This window comes from Saimiri boliviensis, chromosome 1 (genome assembly GCF_048565385.1).
Source record: "Saimiri boliviensis isolate mSaiBol1 chromosome 1, mSaiBol1.pri, whole genome shotgun sequence".
NCBI classification, from domain to species: Eukaryota; Metazoa; Chordata; class Mammalia; order Primates; family Cebidae; genus Saimiri; species Saimiri boliviensis.
Window position 1 is genome coordinate 113,519,274 of NC_133449.1, and position 25,935 is coordinate 113,545,208.

Consider the following 25,935-nt stretch of genomic DNA (forward strand, 5'->3'; position numbering starts at 1 on the left):
TATGTCTGCAAACACATGCATCTTCCCAGCTCCACCTTCCCTCCGGCTCTGGACACTCACAAGCCTTTTAGGAAAATGAGGAAGTATGTGAGACATCATTATATGGATAAAAGCATCCCAGATGATTCTGATCTTCACCCTAATTCAGTCATTCCCAACTTTGCTGCACATTGGAATGACCTGGGGAACTTTACCGACAACCCTGATGCCTAAAGCATGCCCAGCACCAATTAAATCAGAATGTCTCCAGCTGACATTGAGGTCCTGTTTAAAGCTCCCCCGGTGATCCAGTGTGCAGCAAATGTGGAGGCTACTGCTTCCTTTGTGTGAAAAAGTGATGGTTCTAACATAAAAATTACATGTTTTCCCTGTCATTTGCTCTTCTTTCTACCCATAAAGCCTTTCATCTGTGCGAGTCATTTCTATCTATGTGTGCATATGCTTCAATTTATACCATACCGTAGTGTTTTCTGAACACCTGCAGTTCACAGGAGCACTGTTCAGGGACCTTGGGTGAATCCGTTTTAAGCCTTGGTTCTCTTAACTGTAAAGTGGGCGGTGCATGGAGTGTCACGTGAGGTTCGGTGGTCCTTGTCAGCATGTAACTTCAAATTCTGTGATCTTATAATTTGGAGATGACACTGTTGGAAGCACTATAGAAATATCTCTCTTAGATGCTAATAATATTGTAAGGCCTACTTTTTACAACTCCAGTTTGCCTTCTCAAATTATTCTCAGCCTCATTTTAAATGTTGAGGGTGAATGGAAGGACAGACCTTATCAAAGAAAAGCCCCTGTTTCCTGACACACAACATCTGTGGATGTCTTTGTAACACAGTAACATACATCCAAAGAGTTGTATTTGTTCATTCATACTTTCTTTAAACTAATGTGGAAGTACCTGTCATTAATATTGTGTGATGTGGTGTTATGCTGTGTGTTTAGTACTGCTTATTTTAGGAGAGCTACAAGTGTCATCGATTTTTGGATGCGTTATGCTGTTTACTAATAAATTTTCTACTAATCATGCATAGGCGATTTTAAATTACTTTATTTGGTATAAAGCACATTCATTCTGTGCTTTTAGGGAAATAATGACAAATGGGTGAGTACTAAATCAGCTGAAATGCAGGGCCTAGCAACTTAAAAAGCAAAACACTACTGTCTGGCCTAAATGTAAGCATATGAACACATAGATATAAGTAACTTGCACAGAATGAAAGGTTCTATGGGCAGAAGAGCAAATGACAGGGAGAATATGTCATCATTTATACCTAAGAACCATCTGCAGACGCAAGTCTTCTATCAGCCTTTTGCGTAGTATTTTGGTTCTCCTGTTTTTGCTGTAGAGCCAGAGGACTAAAACAAAAGAAAAGTGCTCACATGATATTGTTTTGAATACACGATTCCAGGGCCACTGAGAGGGTTCCCTCCCCCGCCTTTGGAAATATATCTTCAGACCTAACAAATGATAAAATCAGTTCTTACAACTTTTGTTTTTCTCCACAGTGTGACCATGGCAATATGTTACAACATAAAGCACAGGTGAGCTCTTTGAAACCTGTCTTCTTATTCCAGCTCATCACTTTGTGTCATATGCAACACGCTGTCAGGTCCTAACTCTAGACATTATAAGCTGTAGAGTGCTTATTTTACAGTGCTACAGTAAATCGTTTGTGGGTTTTTTGGTTCGTAAAAATCTTTTAAATTATTAAGGGTTCCAAAGTGTATTTGTTTATGTCTTTGTTTGCAATTCATTTGGAAAGAAGCAGTAAAAAGATGCCCTAGCCTCATGCAAATATACAGTAGGAAAGAGCCGTATTTATAAAGCTATCAGGTTACTGTGGGTATTCTTTAACCCCACCAAAACTCCAGAAGTGCTAACTGATTAAAACAGTAATAAGAGGATTGTACATATCAATGAATTCGTTCACTAATAGTCACTGAGCTTTCTTGTACAATAAATGGATCTGTCCCCTTACTGGCTGTTACAATATTATGCATTGGCTACTTGGTTTACTTAGAGTGTCAAAAACTCACTTTCATTAGTATCACCACCATTATAAAAATGTCTTCAAATATGGAGATGCCATCAAGCTCACAGTAGTATGTATGAGTTTTCAAAGTTGAGATTTTCAGCTTGAAAGTTTTAGCTTTATTATAGAGAAATACTTGTTATTTTCCTTGAAATGACAGACTCACTTGACTTAATTTTATGGATAACAGTCAGTTATACTTTCAGATACAAATGGTGTACTGTGAAAAATTGGCTTGTTCAGCTCACAATTTAATCACAAGTGCTTTTCTTTAACATGACCATACTTCAGTATGCAGAAGCGCTTTATGTGAACTTTCTACTGAGGATACTAAAAAGAGAGGCCAAGATTTAGTAACATCATTAATTTTTACTGTTTCATCAAGGACATTCTTCAGTGAAACATGCTCTTTGATACAAACTGCAAGGGGCCGTGAAGAGTGGAACGAATACTGGTATAATTCGGTAGCACTGCCCTTATTCATACTGAGAAACCATCAGTTTTACCCACGTTTGCTTTTAAACAGTCATTACAAGTGTTGAACAGGAAGAAAGCAATCAATGTCTTAATACTTTTTAAAAGTAATAAATTATTTGTGTGTTTTATTTTCAATCAGCTTCTCAGGTTAAATTAGTATTCTTGTAAGAACAGTTTGGGCCATACATGGTGGTTGACACCTGTAATCCCAGCTATTTAGGAGGCCAAGGTGGGAGAATTATTTTGAATTGGGTGTTTGAGACCAGCCGGGGCAATGTGGCAAGACCCCATCTATCAAAAAAGACAAAAAACAAAAAAGAAAAGATCAGCTGGGCATGGTGGTATGGACATTTTGTCCCAGCTACTTGGGAGGCTGAGGCAGGAGGATTGCTTGAGCCCACGGAGTCAAGCCTGCAGTGAGTCAGGTTTGTACCACTGTGCTCCATCCTGGGGGAAAGAGCAAAACCCTATAATAACAACAACAACAACCAGTTCTGACATCATGGGTCTCCTAGGGAATCTCAGGGGTCCACCGACCACATTAGGAAAACCACTGGTTTCCTAAATAATCACATAATGTGTTAGTTTGTAAAGTTCATTAAAGACTGCCTTCTTTTAAAATGAAAAGGCAATTAAGTGTGTAGCTCAAACTACTTCAGCAAACATATAGTATAATAAAGAAAGATTTGGGAAATCTTAATGGATTCTAAAAAGTTCTAAAATCCTTATTGCCAACAACTACTGCTTCCTAAAATGTTCCTGTGTTCCACTCCACCATGAGGTTAGAGGAGTAAAAATAGACATAGCTTCTTACCATTGCCTGTTAGCGGGAGTCAGTATTTAAAGGCAAGTCTGGCTCATCAATGTAGAAAAGACTTCCCAGTTCAGAACGTGATGTGTTGATGAATAACAGGTCAAGAAACCCTCTGAAGGCCAGGATCCAGGAGAAAAACTGGCAACAACTGTTTTGGTGAACAAATTTTACCAAAGCAAACAAGAAGTATCTCCCTCCACCCTCCATGCCCTACTCCCAGCAGATACTTTACTAAGATATTAACCATTCCTGAATTAATCTCTTAAATGCACATTCTTCTTTTATAGATATGCAAATAGATCTCTGGCTGTTTTTGATGAGCCAATACATCCACTTTCAGTAAGTGTCACTTTCTCTGAGGTTCTGTTTATGTCTTATGAAGTTGTGTTGATTTCATGATGAAGTCAAAATCATCCACCATTAAGTCTTCACTAAGTTGTGTCTAATCATCTTATGTAAGGAGTGTTGTAAATTGGTCACACTGGAGTAAGAGCTGACGTACAGCTTTGTTTAATTTGTGCACTAAGGGGAATAAACATACCATCCAAATAACAAAATGTGTCATTTTAAAAGATAAGTTTTTATAGCAGCAAACAATAAGAATATTTGTAAGTAGTCCTAACAAATATGAACGAACTCTGTGAATGGAATTAGAAAAGAATTTAAAGTTAAATTTGTTTAAATGCTATCAAAACTTAAAAACTTGCTGCTTCAGGCATATGATAGCCACAGGGCCACCTTAGCACCTATGGTTACACAAAACCAAAAATATTTTAAGATCCTGCCGTTTATATTTTTAGAACTAAAAGACATATTATCCCAGCAAGATTATTCTAAGGGACATGTGGGCACCAATTTTAACATCCCCATCTTAAGAGTACTTAAGAAGTTTTCTTGAATGAATATGTATATTGACTTTCTTCTTCTTTCAGCAAGAAAATATTCCAGGGAAATCCTTTGAGGATGATCCCACACGCAACTGCATTTTCAGTTATTTCTGTGCTCTTTCTAAAGTCACAAAACTAACAGCTCCAGGAGCAATCGTAGCATTGGTAAGCTATTTCTTATTTATAAAGCATCTTTAATAACTGGTCTCCTACACAGCGTATGACCGTGTTTCTAAATAAAAGTTCCTAAAGTTATCATCAGATCTTTTAAGAGAAACCTATGCAAACAAAGTAAATACACATATTAGACTTTAATCATCGTCATGTTTTAAAATGATGCCATTGCTTTTCTTATCACAGAATAATTGCTACTGAAAGCAGCAGGAGAGACTTCTGGTTTCTCCCTCAACAGATTCCAATGTAGGTCTAAGCTGAGTTCCAGGCTGTATTTCCCCACAGTTCTGACCTGGAGCTGCTGCTCTGAATGCTTTGTTGTTCCTGTTGACCTCTTGTGCCTGTTCGGGAAATTGCCCAGGAATGTGGAACTACTAAGACTTGGACGTGGGCTTTGCTAGTTAGCCTGCCAAGCCATAGCTGTGTCCTTACCTCTACATGGTTCTCCCAGAATTCCTGTGGTGAGACTCATTCAGAATATAAAGTCCTGTTCAGATGGCTGGGATGGTTTGACCCTCCCCACACTAACCATGTGGTAGAGGAATGTCAACTACATGGCCTGGAGAGAAAGGATACTTAGAGCAGTACCCTCTCCTTCAGCATCCAGCTAGAGCTTAGGGGTGAAGGCCTCCGCTGGGCACCTGCATAGAAACCTCTCCATGAGCACTGGATCAGATGCAGGCCATTTCATGGAGCTGCAGCCATTGGGAATGCCCAGCACATGCTGGGGGGAAGCAGGAGTGGTACTTCCAGATGGAGAGAGAGAGAGAGCTGAGGCAGGAGGGAAAGCTGGATTGAAAGAAGGGGGACTTCACTGTATACAGGCTAAATTTGGAGTGCCTGTGAGATAGCAGAGTGACGTGTGCAGTCATTATTTGAATCAACGGAACTGGAACATGAATCTGAGCAGTGCAGTCATCATTTGGATGTATGGGACTGGAGCATGAATCTGAGCTGGCGGTAAGGAATGAAGAGTAAGAGTAGCTGCTCAAGGCGAGGCACAATGGCTTACACCTGTCATCCCAGCTCTTTGGGAGACCAAGTCAGGCCATCACCTGAGGTCAGGAGTTCGAGGTCAGCCTGGCCAACACTGTGAAACCCTGTCTCTTCTAAAAAATACAAAAAATTACCTGAGCATGGTGGTGGACACCTGTAATCCCAGCTACTTGGGAGGCTGAGGCAGGAGAATCTTTGGAACCTGGGAGGCAGAGCTTGCAGTGAGCCAAGATTGCACCACTGCCCTCCACCCTGCACAACAACAGCAACATTCTGGGGAAAAAAAAAGAGAAAAAGAGTAGTTGCTCAAATGCAAAGAAACTGTTTAGAATGAAAGTGGACAAGCCGGACATGGTGGGACACACCTATAGTCACAGCTACTCAGGAAAAGGGAAAAAAGAGAAGATGGACAAAAGATAACTCTGTAAAGACCACCAGCATGTGAGGGGCAAGCCCCCAGAAAAGAGCCAGAGTATGAGGAGGAAGAGCAGGAGAATGTGATAAGAACAAAGGGTTCGCGATAGGAAAGGCTGGGGTCACAGTGCTACAGGCTGCCAAGAAGGTCCCCATTTCCATAAACACCCCTGGGATGCCAACCCTGTGTCACTCTTCTAAATGCTGGGGTAGAGAAGAGGACAGGTCGAGCACAGTACCTTGTCTTTATGAGGCATTTGTTTTAATGAGGAAAGCAGTTCTTTTTTTAGGTAATGGCAAATAGCAAAATGATAAAGCACGATTCAGAGACAGTGATGGGAGGGGCTCGCTGTTTCTGATAGAATGATCAGGAAGAGCCTCTCTAGAGAGGACACATCTGAGCAGTGACCTGACTATAAAGCGAGGATGATAAGGAATGCTGGCATTATAGGCAGTGGGCTGAGTGCCAAGACTGAGACAGGAACACATTTCACGTGTGTTCAAGGAACAGACAGCAGGGAGCCCGCCTGTGAGAGAAATGAAGGAAAGAATGGAAAAGATGCGGCCGCAGAGGCGGAGCCGTCGCTCACAGGGCCCTTTGGCTTGCAGACCGGGGACGAAGTCGAGGTATTATTCCAGTTTGAAGCGGGGACTAATGGTAGATCTTGAGCAGGGGAGTGCAGCGTTCTTTATTTAGAGGTTATCCCAAGTGCTTGGGAGAGAGCAGTCCATAGTTGGGAGGGGGGTTGGGGCAGAGAAGAGGACTAAGTAGCAACTAGGCTGTTACAGGTGAGCCGTGGCACGTGGCGGCCCAGAACCTGAAGCAGGCAGCCTGCCAGTGAAGGTAGCCATGGAGGGATTATGCACGGATTAGAGGAGGGTAACTCACATGTAACTATTAGTCTCCAGGAGCTGGGCCAATGGCAATTTCCTGGACAAGATTTAGGGCCAGGTTGGGGAGTGGAGCCTTGGGGTGAAGGGCTCTGGTTTGTGGGTGTGAAGGCTCCGGGGACCTCAGCAAGAGGAGTCTCAGGTGAGTGATGGGGTTGGGGGGGTGGTTAAGGTGAGATGGGAGGCAAGGAGCTGGCACCAGGGCATGACACTGTGAGCAAATGAGAGGATGTCATGGGGGAGCTGGGGAGAGCAGGATGGGAACAGGTAACACATTTGTATTGGGGAAAATCTCTGGCAGAGAGAGAGAAAGTCTTCAAGAAGAGGTGATTTGGGGAACAGTGTTCTGCAAAAGTGGATAGGATCCATCATGCTGATAGAAGAGTCAATGTTAAAAGAGAAACTTTCTCACTGACCCAGGAGGGCAAGTGGTATCGATGAGTGTCAGCGGGTCACTGGCTTACCAGTAAAGGTGACAGGAAGTTGAGGGCTTGCCAGTGCTGTTTCAGTGCTCTCTCATGAGTCCTGTGGAGTTGAACACTAGGAGGGAGGGTTATTCCTTGGAAAACCGACAGTGCAGGGTTTTAGAGAAAGGGAGCACGATCTCTCATAAGAACATGTCATGTTCAAGGGTCATGTGATTTGGAAAACACAGTTGACTTTGGAGAACATTGCCAGATCTGAGCCACCAATCTGATAATGTTCAACAATAAATGAACTCTCTTAAAATAAACTGTTTTTCTTTCACCTTGATTCGAAGACCTCAAGTAGCATAGAGTCATACTCTTCTAAAGAGCACCCTCTGAGGTAGCAACATCTCACAGCTTACCTCTGTAACCTTCCCTCAGCTGGTCCTTCTGCTAGTTCTTTATAGGATAGAGATTGGACAGATAGACAATCATTTCTGAGATTATCTCACAAACTGCTTGGCGGGTTTACAGCCACCCCAAGGATAGAGAGGCTGGCAGCTCTCTCTGCCTTCAAACCGCCAGAATTGACTGAATGCAGATACTGGAGGACAAGAAATAAGTTTTTGTGAAGTGATTGTGGAGACATGGAAAGTAGGGGCTGTGAGCAGGACCCTCCATTCCTTCACATGCGTTCCTCATCAAGGCTCTGGATACAGGGACTGTTTCTCAGCAACAGAGACCTGCCCTTGTCATGCTGTCTGCCCGGCAGCACTGGGAGGCACTCTTGACCTGCAGTTCCTAAGCCTGTGTCCCAAAAGCGGGTGAGTTGTTGTGAAAAGGAGAAGACAGCAGTGTTCTCATTATGACTTGGGTTCTACACGTTCTAGCATGGCACACCTGTAAAATTCCTATCTACCTGCCAGCCAGGTGTGACGCTGCACGCGGATGGCACTGTAGTGTTTCCTGAACAACCTTAATCTGCACCAGGCCTGTGTTTGTGCTGCCTTTCATGAGTGTGAAGGTGCTGAAGGTGCCTTTCTTCATGCTCACATCCCTGTGAATGAAATTGGCATGAAAATTTCTGTGGGCAGAGTATGCTGCAGAAGTATCTGACTATGACGGGGACTGGGCCTCTTGCTTTGTCTGAGCAAACTCTCTGCAGAACATGAGAATAAAAGGCACTTAACGTTCTGGCCAAAACCAGAAGTCTTTCATTCTTAAATGTTATCAGCACACTGAAACAGAACTGAAATCAAAGACAAGTGCTCTCTTTTGCAGGTGTACATTGAACGCCTTTTAACGAATGCTAACATCGATCTTTGTCCTACTAATTGGAAACAAATTGTCTACGGAGCCATGCTTCTGGCCTCCAAGTTTTGGGGAAATCGTCGTCACTGGAGTGCGGATGACAGCCAGAATCCCAAGGATGTTGCAGCTGAGACAATGTGAGTTTCTAAGGTTTTGGCAAACTTTGTCATTATTTTCCATGCCTCATTTGCTCTCCAAGTTATCAGTGTAAGAAATATCTTTATAGGTTTCCTTGTGCAGATAAAGGAAGTAGGCATAAGACCACAGACTTCAATCTATCCAGCTTTAGTATAACAGTTTATAATTTCCAGCATTAATGGGTAAGTCTTGAAGTGTTGTTGTTGTAATAACTGGCTGATAAACTGAAGTGTTTTTCTGATTGTTTTTTGGAAAACCTCTTACAAGTGTGCTGTCAGAATGACACAGTGCAGTAAATATCTTTATAGCTTTTTAGAAGCCACCTGCCAGTTTCAGTCCCCTTTGAAGGGGTAAACATCAGGCCTTTGAAATAACTGGCCACTTTTCAGGTGTTAAGGCCTCGGGACTATGCAGAACTTACAGCTTTAACCTAAGTCACCCATTGTGTATTTGCTTTTGCTGGTCCTTGTCTCCCCCTTTAATCTGAAGATCTGCTTTTATAGGAACCTTGAGATATGATGTTAAATAGCTACAGATTTCTCTGCCCTGGCTCCTCCCCATTAACCTTGCATGTGTTTGGAAATTGGTCTGATGAGTTAGAAGCTTGCACGTTCACCTCCCGCAGTGTGAGAAGCATTTCTGGGGCATCACGCCATGCCCACCACACTCACAGGCTCCCTGGGTACTCAGACATTCACAGAAGCAGGCTCGGGGCCAGTAGTTGTTTATGAGAGTCTGGGAGCTGTGCAGGGTCATGGAGTTCCTCCCAGATGCACCAACATGGCACTGCAACACAGCTTCCCCAGGGTTCCCTTCCCATTTGGCCTTATGACTGCTGTGAAGTGAAGGGCCCTGAAGCAGGCAGGCAGGGTGAGCAAGGGGGCATTTCCAGCAGAGCTGCCCTGGGTGCCCGCTGGACAGTGAGGACAGCTGTGTCAGCCGCATCTGGTGCAAGACAATGGAGCAGCTCTTGTTTACGTTGACCAGCAGAAAAGACAATGCCAGGCAGTGGAACAAGTTAGTTTTGTGATCCATCTTTGCCCGTGACTCCACATAGGGGGACTGCTATTCAGAATCACCTCAGTGTATGGCTGCAATTGAAGATACAGTTTATATTGTAGATACACTGCAGTGTGTATGTATCTACATTCAATCACTTGTGCACAGGAGTTCAGACCTGCTGGGTAACACAGTGAAGCCTGTCCGTACAAAAATATTTTTAAAAATTAGCCAAGTGTGTTGGCAGGTTCTGTAGTAGTCCCAGCTACTTGGGAGTCTGACGTGGAAGAATTGCCTGAGCCTGGTAACTTTAGGCTGTAGTGAGCTGTGATCACGTGACTGCACTTCAGTCCTGGGTGAGGGAACCAGACTCTCTCTAAGAAACAAACAAACAAACATTTTTGTCACCACTTTGCTAATAGTATAAACCAAGTGATAATTGTGATATTTGGGGTAGCCATTTTACCAAAGAGTATGACAGCAAATGAATTTGAAACAAATGGAAGTACTTTGAAAGCTGCAAATGCTAAAGGGAGTTTAATCATAGTCATCCACTGCAAACTGTTCCCTAAAAGGAAGCAAGATTTGTGACTGCCTGATTTCTCCTTCTCTGCTGCCTAGCCAGAGCTGATTTATCAGTACAGGATAATTGCAATAGAGAAAGTGTTTAATTCATGCAGAGATAGATGTACAGGAGACCAGAGTTTGACTATTACTGAAATTAGTCTCTCTGAAAACTCTGGGATGGTTTTCGAAAAAAGTAATTTGGTGTGTAGGGTGTCAGAAAGTGGGGAGTGCTGACAGATCAGGTCAGCGATGAAATCATAGGGCAACGTTGAAGCTGTCCTCCTGCATTGAGTTGGCTGCTGGGTTGGGGCCAAAAAACCAGATGAGCCACGTTGATTTGTTAGGGTGGTGTCACCTGATCCCAGTACAACGTCTGCAAAATATCTCAAGCACTCAATTTAGGTTTTACAATAGTGATGTTATTCCCAGGATCAATATGGGCAGGTTCAAATTCTTGCAGCCTTCAGCCTCATGACTCCTAAGCCACAATTTCTAATCTTGTGGCTAATTTATTCATTGTGGAAAGGTCATCTATCTAGTTCCCAGGTGGGAAAGGGGTTTGTTTTGGGAAAGGGTTGTTACCATCTTTGGTTACAAAGTTAAACTACAAACTACATTCCTTCCAAAGTTAGTTTGGCCTCTGTGTAGGAAAGAACAAGGACAGCTTGGAGGTTAGAAGTGAGATGAAGTCACATCAATCCTCTTTCACTGTCATCATTTTCTCAGTTACAATTTTTGCAAAGGTGGTTTCAAATTTGTAATCATGAACAGTTAGTTCTGCCATTTTGGCAGCTGAATTGTTCTCAAAACCTGCAGCTAAGCTGGTTGAGGCTCTGATTTCCAGTCACAAGATCAGAGAGCATGCAGGGATAAGTGCAGGTTTCCACAGAAGTGAGCTCCAGAAGCAGTGGAGGCAGAGGCCAGCCCCAAGAAGACAGGTTCCAAACAGAGCTGTTTGTGTGTGAACGGAGATATACCGGGAGCTATAGTCTGAACAGGCTGCTTCTGTTTGTGATCTTGGGAAGCTGAAAAGCATTACGTCCAAGCATTTAATAGACATGTGTCTCACCCTACTCCTCTTGACTATTTGCAATGATCCCATTTTGAGTGTCAGTTTAACAGATAAATAACTGCTGTCCCTCAGATTTTTCTTAAAACGTTCCAACATCAATGTGTCTCCCCGGAATATATATCTTTTCTAGAGAGTTAAACTGAGTAGCCACTATGCAGAAATGCTGTGTTGTAAAGGGTATGCTGTTCAGTCAACTAGCTGTTTAAAAACCCAGAAATCGGCCGGGTGCGGTGGCTCAAGCCTGTAATCACAGCACTTTGGGAGGCCGAGGCGGATGGATCCCCCTCGGGTGGATCCCGAGGTCAAGAGATCAAGACCATCCTGGTCAACAAGGTGAAACCCCGTCTCTACTAAAAATACAAAAAATTAGCTGGGCATAGTGACGCGTGCCTGTGATCCCAGCTACTCAGGAGGCTGAGGCAGGAGATTTGCCTGAACCCGGGAGGCGGAAGTTGCGGTGAGCTGATTGCGCCATTACACTCCAGCCTGGGTAACAAGAGAGAAACTCCACATAAAAAGAAAAAAAAAAAAAACAGAAATCTTAGAAGATGAATCGGCTGTTCACAGAATACTTTTCTTCAGTGATTAAACCTCTATGAATAGCTACGTTAATTCTGGGAAGTGCCATTAATTTCTGTAGTAAGTCACGACCTGATTACCTGTCTATTCAAATATTGTTTCATTTACATTTCTATAGACCTATGGATACGTGAACAGGATATTAATTTTAGAAGGAGGTTCAGTTGGATTTTACGTTCAGCAAATGAGATCCCCACATCTTGACTTAGAGTCTAACTGCCCTCCACTTTCAAGCATTTGCTTACTTGGCCAATGGGTAAAATGTTAAAAACCTTCAAACCAAGAAACCAAATGTATTGTTCAGATATTGATCATTTTTAAGCAATTAACTCATTACAGGGCTTACTCTGAAAGCAGCCAGAATGACTCTAACTGTGTACCTATTAATTTAGCTTTGGTGAGGGCAGCTGGATGACCGTGAGGCAGAGGACGGCTCCCAGGGCTTTCCTCTCCCATTGCCTCCAACTCCCCCACATTCTGTTCTGTCCAGGGGTGACAGATGCCAAGTTCTTCAGGGTTGCATTCCCAACTCAAGAGCAACACTGCATGTGTTAAGGCCAGGGCCCTACTATAAATCACATTATAATATGAGTTTAGCCAAAATGACTCTCCTTGACTTTTCTGCCTTTCAAATTGGAAATGTTATTCTTCCCCAGTCTCTTCCTAATATTAAGGTGAGCAGAAACTTGCATTATGCCTCCTTGACACAGCCTGGTGTGCTGGAGCAGAGGGAAGGGGATTCTTTTTGCCATAAAATGTATCTTGCTTATGTATTTATTTGGGATCAATTCTCCTTGTAGCCTTACAGTTTTTCCTCCTCCGAGGTAATAGGGTGGCTCTCCATGGGTCCCCTTGTTGCCATGGTGATGCGCCCCATCTTCCTGTTGGTGCTTCTCTACTTCAGCAAGTCCCTTCCTGTTATTGTCCTGGGAAATATGCCTGGAGCTCCTTCAGAGCTAAGAAATGGTACCCATCATTCCTGTCATCTCATCACTATTGCGGGGTTTGTGAGTGAGCTTGGAGTCTGAGTTGCGCAGCTGCCCTAAGGGAACTGTGAAGAATAAGCCCCGAGGCAGCAGCAGGAGTGCAGAAGAGGCTTCCACCTCTCCCTCATCCCAAACTTGGGCTGCTGGGATGCAGAGGAGACCCCAAGCAGCTGTGCCTTGTTTGGACATTAGTGTAAGGACCCAACCACTCAGCCTTTATTTGTTTCAAAACAGAACTTTGAGCATCCTAGTAGCTCAGAATATTTTTAAAGATAACCCACTTGACTAAAATTGCCCTGTGTTCGCTTTATTGTGTTTCTCCTCCCACAGGAGTAAGATGGAGAAGAGTTTTTTGGAGCTACTTGAATTTAATATTCATGTGTCTGCCAGTGTTTATACGAAATATTACTTTGACCTGCGTGCCTTGGCATACGACCATGACCTGTGTTTTCTATTTAGTTTTCTTCGCAAAGATAAAGCCGAGAGATTGAAGGTAAGGCTGTGAAGTCACTTAGTGGAGTTTCCCATTGGCCACAAAAGCCAACATCTGTGACAAAATCATATTAAGTAGTGATTAGGAAAATGAAAGCCTTAAAATTAACAGACCAAAGTGCTTATTTTTTTGGCATCATATTTCAAGGCTTTTACACATTATACAAGAATCATCATCATCATTATTATTATTATTATTATTATTATTATTATTCTTTTAGGAGAAGGAGTTTCGCTCTTGTTTCCCAGGCTGGAGTGCAATGGTGCGATCTCAGCTCATTGCAACCTCTGAATCCTGGGTCCAAGGGATTCCCCTACTTTGCCTCCTGAGTAGCTGGGATTATGTGCAGGCACCATGATGCCCGGACATTTTGTATTCTCATTAAAGACAGGATTTCTCCATGTTGGTCAGGCAGGTCTCGATCCCTGACCTCAGCTGATCTGTCCACCTTGGCCTCCCAAAGTGCTGGGATTACAGGGATGAGCCCCTGCACCAGGCCATGGATCTGTATTTTTAAACGTTATTGATATTCTCACTGCTTTGACCATAATTCAGAATAATTTTTGTTAAATTTAATCTGTTCTTAATGAGTTTCTTTTTATTTTCTACCTGCATTTTTCTTTTTATTTTAATCTGTTCTTAATGAGTTTCTTTTTATTTCATGAATAAATGCAGTTGTATTCCTAATTATATCTAAATAGACAATGCACTTACTGCTCTTGGCTGTCTTTTACTTCAGCAATTTGCAATGTCGTGTCCTTGTCTATTCTGTATATCTCGGTGCAGTCCCAGAAGTTTATCAGACAAAGCAGTAGTGGCTGAGAGACTGGTGCTTAAACTGTATAAGGTGCCAGTGTTTCAAGTACTAGGTGTAGGAACGACATGAGCTTTCAGTGAAAATGGCTTCATGGGACAATGTAAGATTTATGGTTTATGACTCTTGGTGAGTACACAGGGAAATTCCAACTGAGACAGACACATTTAAAACTGGCATTGTCTCTGGTGTCTCGGTGGTACTTTGGAATAATACATTTCTCTACCACAATGTGCAAGTAAAGTAGCACCTTGTGGTGCTTCAATCATTAGACTTCTTGGGTGTTCTCAAGCAGCCCAGCACGCACCTGCCCCATTAAAATCTGCTTGGAGTGTGTAGTAACTACTAAGGATTCGGTAGAATTTGAATCACTGAGTAAGTTGATTGTTTGGCACAAGTATATGTTGATTATGCTGAAGGAACAAGTGCACAGGTAACAGATAATATTGTTACAAGCTTGTCACAATACTCTGAAAATCTTTTGGAGCCCTATTTTATTTTTTATGTGACAGTATCACCAAGCAATGAGCCCAACTTTCAACCTATAAAGTAAGTTTGTCTTGCCTCTGGCAATCTTTTCATAGCTCTTAAAGGAGACTACCTTAGTGAATGGGCAGGGAGTTGCATCCTTAGAACCTGGCACTGTAAAACTCAGCCAAAGCAGCTACAAGGGAACCCTCCAAAGGAATCTGTATGTGTGGTTTCTCATCAATGATGCCTTTTTAAAAATGTTGGAGCCTTTTTAAAAATTGTACCCATTTTCTCTTTAATTGACTTTCCTAGGCTATGTCACCACCATGTGAATACAAAGACTTGCACAAAGATGTCGCCACTATGAGAAGGGCCGCCAGCATGGATTTCATCGCTATTCGGCATACTAATGCCATCTTACCTTAAAGACAGAAATTAGCATTATAAGATCCTGGACTCGTCAACTGTAAAGACTACAAAATATCACTTCTATTGCTGAAAAAGTCCAGGAAAATTAGGATCTTCTTTTTTTATGTTTTTTTTTTTAATTTTTTTTGTTGTCGTTGTTGCTATTGTTGATTTTGTTGTTGTTGATTAGGATTTTCATAGAGCACAGATTTCTTCAGATAACCATACTGTGAAGCTGGGTGATGGTGGCATGAAGAGTGGGTGCCAGGTGCTACCTGAACTTCTTGTTCCACTGAGTCCAGATGGCATTCCTAGGGCACTACCTTCTTGAACAACTCTTGGGGAAGACTACTGTCACATGGACACACCACATCCCAGTGCAGAGTCAACAGTCACCCACAGTCCCAAGCAGGTGACAATCTGAACTGAGCTGGAATTCAAAAAACTATAGAATTGGCCCCAGATTTGTGAGAGTGCCTGGGTTTGGATCTCTGTCCACAGAGGCACTGAATGCACGATGGCCCGAAACAACAATTGTGGGAAGATAAAATGCATGGGGACAAGGCTGTCATTACTCCAAGTTCCATGGGGGCTCAGGCCTGTTCATCTCGTCTTTGAAAGGAATCTGTACATGTGAAATGAGGCTCCCACCTCATGGTAATAAAGGGAGAGATGAAATCAGCTCATCTTCCCCCAGGCCCATACTGGTCATACCAAAACACAGAGTCTTGCTGTGTTGCCAGGCTGGAGCACAGTGGCGAGATCTCCAGTCCCTGCAACCTCTACCTCCCGGGTTCAAATGACTCTCCTGCCTCAGCCTCCCAAGTGGCTTGGACTACTGGCATGAACCACCAACCCAGCTAATGTATATATTCTTAGTAGAGACAGGGTTTCATCATGGTGGCCAGGACAGTTTTGATCCCTTGACCTCGTGATCTGCCTGCCTCAGCCTCCCAAACTGCTGGGATTACAGGTGGGAGTCACCGTGCCCAGCCTCTTGCATTTACGTTCACAATAAAGTGGTTTGGAATATCCCACTGTTGATTTGTGATTTCCTCCTCCAAACATAGTCTGTGGCTCTGTATACATAACTGAATATTTTCATGTATCGATATTTTGTGTCTGAAGATGAAATATTAAATGAAACATGTTAAAATGTTTCATGCAAAGCCTTCGGTGCTTGTAGCGTCTACTCTTTGGTGAATACACAAATTCATCTATTTTAAATATTAACGTTTGTATTAGATGTGATAATGATATTTTTTTCTCAGCTTCACTTGTTAGATAGTTACGTATGTTCTTTCATAATTAATGATATTGTATCTGATATTTGATGTAAAAAACTCCTAGAATATTTGGAATTGATACTTGAAATTAAACAGCAAAATGAGAACTGCTGAAACCTACTGATAATGTACTTATGATGGGTTTATTATCTATGATCTCTTTCATTGTTAATTTTTAAAGTTTCCGTGGAAAACTGTACTAAGAACTTAAAATTGTCTATAAAACGCTTCGTGCACTGCGCTTTAGCTTCAATGAATAATGAATAAAGGAAAATGGATTTTCCTTCAGGAATTCTGCTGGACTCTTCCTTTCTTTTCCCTTTAACCTGGGGGCAGCGTCTTCAGGTCACCATGGGGTGAGGTGACCATGAATGGCGTCCCTAGAACTGCCGCTGGGAGGAGTGTGTATGTGGAGATGGGTTTCGTGGTCACGTTTCTTCCTCGGGTCTTTCTGGTTGTGATGGTGGCTTTGAGGATGGTTTCTGAGGATCCTCTCCAGGGGATTCCTCCACCTTTGGTGTCTCCCTTGGGGGAAGGCCCAAGAATATCTGGAGAGGGATTCCTAGGGTCACCCCTGTGTGACAGAGGTGCCTTGTGCGGGTCCAGAAAGCCGCGTTTTTGGGGTGGTGGAGCCTCATCTCCCATGTAGGGTGGGCGGGATGTCTGAGGGAGTGCTGGAGGAAAGCCCTGTGTGTCGGGGTCGCTGTGCAGTCTCAGTACAGCCCTAGACCTGGGGAAGTCATGATGGAGACTCAGAGGTGCTTGGGGCAGGGAAAGGGGTAGCCGAGGCAGTCACCAAGGTGTGACAGCATCGCTGATGCCAGGAGGCAGTTTGGGGAGGGGTCTTTGGAGGGGAATAATTGTGGAGTCTCCACAGGCGGGGAAAGTGTGAGGGTGCTCCAAGGCTGGAGGTCAATGCGGGGGTGGGTGGAAATAACGTAGGGAAGCTCTCAGGAGAGTAATGGGCCCCACAAGCGTTGGGGTGGAAGGAAGGGGCCTAAACAGGTCCTGTCTTGCAGGGCCCTTCTGCAGGGTGTCTGAGAGATGGATCTCTGGGGCTCCTGAAGTCACCGATACCCTGGGTGGGGTGTTTTCCAGGGTCAGACCTTTCCAGGTCCTGGAGCAAGGAAATGAAACTGGCTTCTTCCTCCCCACCGCCTGGTTGCTGCTTGGCAAACAACCTTCGGGGAGTGCCAAGGCTCCTGGCATTCCCTGACAGGCCACAGAAGCGGCTCAGGGCTGGGCCCAGATCAAGGGGTCCTCTTAGATATTTATATTTGATGTTGAAAGTGACACGGGAATACAGGCTTCATCTGCACTTTTGTTTCTAGTCTCAAACTCCATTTTGCTGTGTGATCTTCAGCAACATTTCCCTCTTTGGGCCTCATATTTCCTATATATTTTGTGGGAAATCTGGAGTTTGGAACATGAGTTTCCTGTATCAGGACTCAGTATAACATCTATAAATGGCTGGTAGGACATGAACCAGACTTTATTTATTTATTTATTTATTTATTCATTTATTTATTTATTTAGAGATGAAGTTTAGCTCTTGTTCCGTTGCCCAGGCTGGAGTGCAGTGGCAGGATCTCAGCTCACTGCAACCTCCATCTGCCGGGTTCAATAGATTCTCCTGCCTCAGCCTCCCAAGTAGCTGAGATTACAAGCACATGCCACCACCCTCCAGTTATTTTTTATCTTTATTTTTATTTTTTGTATTTTTAGTAGACACGGGTTTCACCATGTTGGCCAGGCTGGTCTCAAACTCCTGACCTCAGGTGATCCACCCACCTCAGACTCCCAAAGTGCTGGGATTACAGACATGAGCCACCACTGCCAACGAGGGCATGAACCAGATCCATGACACTCAAAATGTGCTCCACTAACCAGCACTCACCTCACCTGGGAGCTTATTAAAAATACAGAAGAATCAAGTGAGGTGGCTCACCCTTGTAATCCCAGCACTTTGGGAGGCCAAGGTGGCCGAATCACTTGCGGTCAGGAGTTCAACACCAGCCTAGCCAACATGGAGAAATCCCATCTCTACTAAAAATATAAAAAAATCTTAGCCAGGTATGATGGCCGTCGCCTGTAATCCCAGCTACTGAAGAGGCTGAGGCAGCAGAATCTCTTGAACTCGGGAGGGAGCACAGAGTGAGACTCCACCTCAAATAAATAAATATTTTTAAAAATTAAAAATAGCAAAAAAATAAGAAAAATAAATAAAAAATAGCTTTCTTGTCGTGGCCTGCACACTGTGGGCTCGTGGGTCTCTGAGACCTGAACATTGAGTGTTTTCAAACCCCAGGGGCTTCCTCTGGCAGCTCTGCAGCTGTCACCATGCCACAGAATGAATATACTGAATTAAACTCGGAACGCTATGGATACCATTTGGATGACAATGAGAAAAACAGAAAGAAGGAAAGTCCTGAGGCTCATCAACGTTCAAAGAAGGCAAAGAAAATGATTGGTCTGAAAGCTAAGCTTTACCATAAACAGTGCCGTGCTGAGAAAATACAAATGAAAAAGACTATCAAGATGCATGAAAAGAGAAACACCAAACAGAAGAATGATGAAAAGACTCCACAGGGAGCAGTATCTGCCTATCTGCTGGACAGAGCGGGGCAACCTCAAGCTAAAGCACTTTCCAGTATGATTAAACAGAAACGAAAAGAGAAGGAGGGAAAATGGGAAGTCCCTCTGCCTAAAGTATGTGCCCAGGGAGAAACAGAATCATTGAAAGTTATTCGAGGGCCAGGCATGGTGGCTCAGGCCTGTAATCCCAGCACTTTGGGAGGCCAAGTGGGTGGTTCACAAGTTCAGGAGTTCAAGACCAGACTGGCCAACATGGTGAAACCCCATCTCTCCTAAAAATACAAAAATTAGCTGGGTGTGGTGGCAGGCGCCTGTAATCCCAACTACTTGGAAGGCTAGGCAGAGAAGTGCTTCAACGCGGGAAGCGGAGGTCGCAGTGAGCCAAGATGGTGCCACTGCACTTCAGACTGGGTGACAGAGCAAGACTCTGTCTCAAAAAAAATTAAAATTAAGGAAAGAAACAGTGGGATTATCCTGGGAGTACAATGGAAAAAACCCTAATACCACAGCTATACAGCAGACCTAAAAGCAATCAGTCTTCATTAGACGTCAAAGAACTCTATGAAAACTATTTTAAAGACGAATGTAGATACCATAAACTATATGGTTAAAAACTTAAAAGTACAAGCTCTGAGGTAAAGCAATTCATTTTTTTAATCAAAAGGCAAAAAGAACCCACAAAAATCAACTATATAAAAGCCATGTTCCATAAAGGAACGTATAGCACTTTTACACAATTAGCATGTAAGAAATGATGCATGATGCTTGCTTTTCTTTTTATAATTTTTGTATTTTTAGTATAGATAAGCTTTAACCATGTTGGCCGGGTTGGTCCTGAACTCCTGACCTCAAGTGATCCACCTGCCTCAGCCTCACAAAGTGCTAGGATTACAGGTGTGAGTCACCGCACCTGGCTGGCAAATAAAAAACAAGCTTTCTGAGTAACACAAGCAAACCTCCCACAGTTAATTCAGAGTTGAGGACCACTTACACTGCCGAATTCACGCTCAATCACTTTAGATTCATGAAAGGTACAGGTGATAATCATGTCTCCTTTGTTTTTTCCTTAACTAAAATCGAACCTGTCATTTATGAACTTCTTTTCTTATCAGCCTTTGCTATTAACTTATATTAAAGAATAATCTGGGCTACGCACAGTGCCTCACACTTGTAATCCCAGCACTTTGGAAGACCGAACAGGGGTGGATCACGAGGTTGGGAGATTGCGACCAGCCTGATCAACATGATGAAACTCCGTTTCTACTAAAAATACAAAAAATGAGCAGGGCATGGTGGCGCGTGCCTGTAATCCCAGCTACTCAGGAGGCTGGGGCAGGAGAATTGCTTGAACCCGGGAGGCCGAGGTTGCAGTGAGCCAAGGTCACGCCACTGCACTCCAGCCTGGGCGACAGAGTGAGACTCCGTCTTTAAAAAAAAAAAAAAAAAAAAAAAAAAGAACAATTCGAAAACTAAGTTGAGGTTTAATTTCTTTCCCTTTTTTCTTCTTTCCTTCTCGCAATAAAAAATCGGGAGGTTGTTATTTGACTATACTTACCAAAACCTTATAGTCACTGAAAATTATAAGTTAAAATACTAATAATCAATTATAATTTCCTATTGTCTCAACTATTTTTTCTTACCTTTACAGGAACTCTACATTTTAAATATTATTAAATTTTAAATTATACGTTTTATGAACTAGTATCTCATTTAGAAATTCACTTTCGCTTCTATAGTTTTTATTATTAAAAATTTATTTTTCAAATTTTTTATTTTTCTAAATTTTTAGTAGAGATGGGGTTTCACCATGTTGGCCAGGCTGGCCCTGAACTCCTGACCTCAAGTGATCCACCTGCCTCAGCCTGTCAAAGTGCTGGGATTACAGGCATGAGTCACCACGCCTGGTGACTGGCGAGGTCACTGCTCACTGCAGCCTCCGCTTCCCAGGCTCAAGCAGTCTTCCCACCTCAGCATCCCAAGCAGACGGGACAACAGGCACGCACCACTGAGGCAGCAAAACAGGATCTGGAGGCGGGGAACATAAAGTCGATCTCACACTTGGGCTGTAACAGGAAATATCCTCTCCACAGAGAACAGGCCAAGTAAATGGCTCTGTAACCTTACCGTTTCTCTGAAAACGTGGGCGATGTCTCCACTTGCCCGGGGTGCGTTCCAAGGGAGTTCTGCCATATTCTGCGAGCAACTGGGGTCCGATCTAAACTTTTCATGGGAAAAGTACTGCGGTCGTGGGATGAAGTTACGTAGGAGTAAGGGGGAAAACCACCTCGCCGAAGTGACCGGTGAAACTGTCCTACAGCCCCTGGTCCGTGCGGCTCGGGCCGGGAATCTGCTGCGCAGGTGGCGGCTCCTGGTGCTGCAGCGGGGTCGGGGCGGCGGCCGAGGGGGCGGAGGCGGAGGCCAAGGTGATGCGCAGCCGCTGGAAGCCACTGGAAGCCGCTGGGCGGGCGGCAGGGCACCTCCAGGCCGGCCGCCAGCTTGGCCTCCTTGGAGCCTGTCCGGCGCTCGCGATGCACGAGCAGCTGCGGCTGGCCGCGGCGGAAGTGCCGGTTGCGGAAGTGGTGGAGGGGCCGGTCCCGCCGTCCCGCCTCCCCCCCGGCCCCGACCCCGACCCGGCCTCGGCCCACCCTGCACCACCTTGTGGAAGCCGGAGACGTTGAGCTGGCGGACGAAGCTGGTGAAGTTGCTGGTTTTGAAGAGCCCGGGCTCGGCCCCGGCCCCGCGGCCCCGCCGCCGCCTCCCGGCCCGGGCGGGCTGAGCAGCTCCACCTCGAAGAGCGGCTGGTGGATGAGCAGCCCCTCGCCGCGGCCGTCCCAGCGGGTGGACCGTTACCACGGGCTGTTCACCAGACGCCACCGTTCGGCGGGGAAGTTGTTGGGCTTGATGGGGATGGAGAGCGGCGCCTCCTGCATCGCCCCGCCCGGCCCGGACCTCGCGCCCACCCACCCAGCCTACCTCTCCCTCCCCGTGCTCGATTCCCGCCCCCCGACCCCCGCCGCGACCTTCGCCTCGCCCTGTCGGCTCCTGCCTGCCCGGCCGCCGCGGACCCCATGAATGTCTTTTGACAAGTGTCCGTTCTTGTCTTTTGTCCATTTTTTAATGGAGTTGTTTGTTTTCTGATTAAAATTGTGTTAATTTCTTTATAGATTCTGGATGACACTTTTGTCAGGTGCATCGTTTGTAAAATTTTTCTCCCATTCTGCAGGTTGTCTGCTTACTCTGTTGACAGTTTCTCTTGCTGAGCATAATCTCTTTCGCTTCCTTAGGTCCCATGCGTCTATGTTTTCGTTGCAATAGCTTTTGGAGACTTAGTCTGGAAAAATTTGCTATGGTTTATGTCCAGAATGGTATGTCCTGGAGGGTTTTTGTTTAGGATTTTCATAGTTTTAGATTTTGTAATGTAGGTCCTTAATTCATCTTAAATTGATTTTTTCTATGATAAAAGGAAGTGGTCCAGTTTGAATCTTCTGCATATGGCTAGCCAGCATAGTTTGAAAAGTTGGGTAGTGTGTTGCCTCTAGCTGTATTCTTTTTGTTTAAGATATCTTTGTCTATTCGGACTGTTTTTCGGATTTACATAAGTTTTAAAATACTTTCTTTTCTCATTCTGTGACAAATGACTTGGTAGTTTGATATAATAGTATTGAATCTGTAAATTACTTTGGACAGTGAGGCCATTTTGACATTATTTCTTCCCATTCAGGAGCATAGAATGTTTTTCCATTGGTTTGTATCATCTCTGGTCTCTTTCTCTTTCATTCTTTCTTTCCTTCCTTCCTTCCTTCATTCAACTTTCCTTCCTTCCTCCCTCTCTCTTTCTTCCTTCTTTCCTTTCTTTTTTCTCTTTCTTTCCTTCTTTCTTTATTTCTTCTTTCCTTCTTTCCTTTCTTTCTTCTTTCCTTCTTTCTTTTCTTTTTCTTTCTTTCTGATGGAGTTTCACTCTTTTTCCCCAGGCTGCATGGAGTGCAATGGCATGATCTCAACTCACTGCAACGTTCACCTCCCAGGTTCAAGTGATTCTCCTGCCTCAGCCTCTCGCGTGGCTGGGATTACAGGTATGCACCACCACACCTGGCTAACTTTGTATTTTTAGTAGACATGGCGTTTCTCCAGGTTGGCCAGGCTGGTCTCGAACTCCTGACCTCAGGTGATCTGCCTGCCCCGGCCTCCCAGAGTGCTGGGATTACAGACAAGAGCTACGGTGCCCAGCCATCATCTCCGATTTCTTACGGCAGTGTTTTTTGATTCTCACTGTAGAGATCTTTCACCTCCATGGTTAGTTGTATTCCTAGGTATTTCGTTCTTCTTGTGGCCGTTACGAGTGGGGGTGCAGAATGGATTTGGCTCTCAGCTTGGACATTGTTGGTGTATAGAAATGCCACTGAGGAATACCATTTAAGAATTGCCACCTAGTTTTTGACAGTAGTTGAACTAATTTACACTCCCACCTGCAGGATATACATGTTCCTTTTTCTCCATAACCTTGGAGAGAAAAAAATGCCACTTTTTGTACAATGCTTTTGTATCCTGAGACTTGATAATCACCTGAAGTTATGTATCTGTTCTAGGAGCCTTTGGGCAGGGACTGAAGGGATTTCTAGGTATGGAATCATGTTGTTACATTGTTTGTGAAAAGAGATATTTCACTTCCTCTCTCCTGGTTGGATGGCTTTTCTTTCTTTCTCTTGCCTGCTTGCTCTGGCCAGGACTTCTGGTACTGTGTTGAACAGGATGACAGTCGACATCCTAGTCTTGTTCTGGTTCTCTGGGGAATGGTTCCAGCTTTTGCCCATTCACTATGATGGTGGCTGTGTGTTTGTTATAGATGGCTCTTACTATTTTGTGAGATGTTTCTTCAATCCCTAGTGTTTTGAGGATTTTTAACATGATAGATGCTGAATTTTATGGAAAGCCTTTCTGCATCCTTTGACATGACCATGTGGATTTTGGTTTTAGTTCTCTTTATGTGAAGAATCACATTTATTGATTTGCATATGCTGAACCAGCCTTACAGGAATAAAGCTTCCTTGTTCATGGTAGATTAACTTTTTGATGTGTTGCTGGATTTGGTTTCTCAGTATATCGTCGAGGTTTTTCTTTTCTGTTTTTGAGACAGAGTCTCAGTCTTGTCGTTTGACTGGAGTGCAGTGGCACAATCTCTGCTCACTGCAACCTCCGCCTCCCAGGGTCAAGTAATTCTCCTGCCTCAGCCTCCCAAGTAGCTGGGACTACAGGTGTGCGCCACCACACCCAGCTAATTTTCTGGTGTTTTAGTAGAGATGGGGTTTCACCATGTTGGCCAGGATGGTCTTGATCTTCTGACCTCGTGATCCACCTGCGTTGGCCTACCAAAGTGCTGGGATGACAGCTGTGAGCCAACCCGTCTGGCCTTTGTTGAGATTTTGTCATCTATGTTCATTAAGATAATGGCCCGAGATCTTCTTTCTTCATTGTATCTTTGCCAGGTTTCGGTATCAGGATCATGCTGGCCTTGTAGAGGGAGTTAGGGAAGAGTTTCTTCTCACTGTTTGAACAGTTCCAGCAGAAATGGTATCAACTCTTTTTTATACATCTGGTAAAATTCAGATGTGAACCCATTTAGCCCTGGGATTTATTTTGGTTGATAAACTGCTACTGCCTTGATTGCAGAGCTCATTATTGGTCTTTTTTGGGATTCAATCTGTTTTTCATTGTGTCTTGGTAGGGTGCATATGTCCTAGGAATTTATCAAATTTTTCTCGATTTTATGTGCATACAGGTGTTCATAATATACTCTGATGTTGTTTGTATTTCTTTGGGGTTAGTGGCGATATCCCTTTTATTGTTTTTAATTGTATTTATTTGGATCCTCTCTCTTTTCTTTATTAGGCTAGCTAGTGGTCTATTTTATTAATTGTTTGAAAAACAAGCTCCTGAATTCCTTGATATTTTGAATGGTTTGTAACATCTCAATTTCAAAAGGAGACTGAAAAGTTAGGGCAATTATAATCAAAAAGAACAAAAGTGGGGCATCACGTTACCCGACTTCAGATTATACTACGGTAACCAAAACAGCATGGTACTGGTACAAAAACAGACACATAGGCCAATAGAAAAGAATTCAGAGCCCAGAAGTCAGGCTGCATACCTACAAACATCTGATCTTTGACAAAACTGATGAAACAAGCAATGGAGAAATGATTTTCTATTGAATAGAGAGTGCTGGGATAAGTGGCTAGCCATATGCAGAAGATTGAAAGTGGACCCCTTCCTTACAGCATTTACAAAAATTAACTCAAGAGGGAATAAAGACTTAAATGTAAAACTCAAAACTGTAAAAATCCTGGAATACAATGTAGGCGATACCATTCTCAACATAGACAGAGACAACGATTTTATGATGCAGATACCAAAAGCAAAAATTGACAAATGGGATCTAATTAAACTAAAAGCCTCGGTACAGCAAAAGAAACTATTAACAGAATAAACAGACAGCCTACAGAATGAGAGAAAATCTTTTGCAAACCACAGCTGACAAAAGTCTAATGTTCAGCATCTCTAAGAAACTTAAACAAATTTATAAGAAAAAACAAACATTATAAAGTGAAAAGAGGTCATGAACAATTTTTCAAGAGAAGACATACTTGTGGCGAACAAGCATAGGAGAAAAAGCCCAATGTCAGTGATCATTAGAGAAATGCAAATCAAAATCACAATGAGATGCTATCTCACACCAGTTAGAATGCCTATTACTAAAAAGTCAAAAAATAACAGATGCTGCAATATTTTAGAGAAAAAGGAATACCTATGTCCTGTTGGTGGGAGGATAAATTAGTTCAACCATTGATGAAAACTGTGTGACAATTTCTCAAAGACCTAAAAGCAGAACTACCATTCAACTTAGGAATCGCATTGCTGGGTATATACCCCACGGAATAGAAATCATTCTGTGGTAAAGACACATGCACGTGTATATTCATTACAGCACTATTCACAATGGGAAAAGTGAAATCAATCTAAATGCCTCTCAATGGTAGACTGAATAAAGAATATTTGGTATGTATATATTATGGAATAGTATGCAGTTAGGAAAAAGAATAATACTATGTCCTTTGCAAAAACC

At 43.5% G+C, this 25,935-nt stretch overlaps 2 protein-coding genes and 1 long non-coding RNA gene across 3 annotated transcripts in view; 1 reads left to right on the plus strand and 2 right to left on the minus strand.

Annotated features, from left to right (window-relative positions):
- LOC141581415 (uncharacterized) overlaps nt 1-25,935 on the minus strand; it is a 578,148-nt gene that overhangs the window by 481,250 nt on the left and 70,963 nt on the right. The window lies entirely within an intron of this gene.
- LOC141581727 (heat shock factor protein 5-like) lies at nt 2,133-21,745 on the minus strand. Its single transcript, XM_074387991.1, has 3 exons — nt 21,666-21,745; nt 20,940-21,470; nt 2,133-3,475 (listed from the first exon to the last, which is right to left on the minus strand). The coding sequence occupies exons 1-3, from the start codon at nt 21,743-21,745 to the stop codon at nt 3,337-3,339; spliced, it is 750 nt and encodes a 249-aa protein (XP_074244092.1). The 3' UTR covers nt 2,133-3,336.
- On the plus strand, nt 3,988-13,129 carry LOC141583425 (uncharacterized). The gene is made up of 3 exons (XR_012516055.1): nt 3,988-4,379; nt 8,378-8,544; nt 13,079-13,129. It is a non-coding gene; the product is annotated as an uncharacterized LOC141583425 (long non-coding RNA).

Bases quoted from the DNA above. Each gene is read 5' to 3' on its own strand.
- LOC141581727 (XM_074387991.1), bottom strand. From the start codon at position 21,745: ATGCAGGAGGCGCCGCTCTCCATCCCCATCAAGCCCAACAACTTCCCC. The intron at 21,471-21,665 runs GTAACGGTCCAC...GGCTTCCACAAG, and splicing joins CGTCTGGTGAACAGCCCGTG to GTGGTGCAGGGTGGGCCGAG. The intron at 3,476-20,939 runs GTAAGGTTACAG...TCACCAAAACAG, and splicing joins CCCACGTTTTCAGAGAAACG to TTGTTGCCAGTTTTTCTCCT.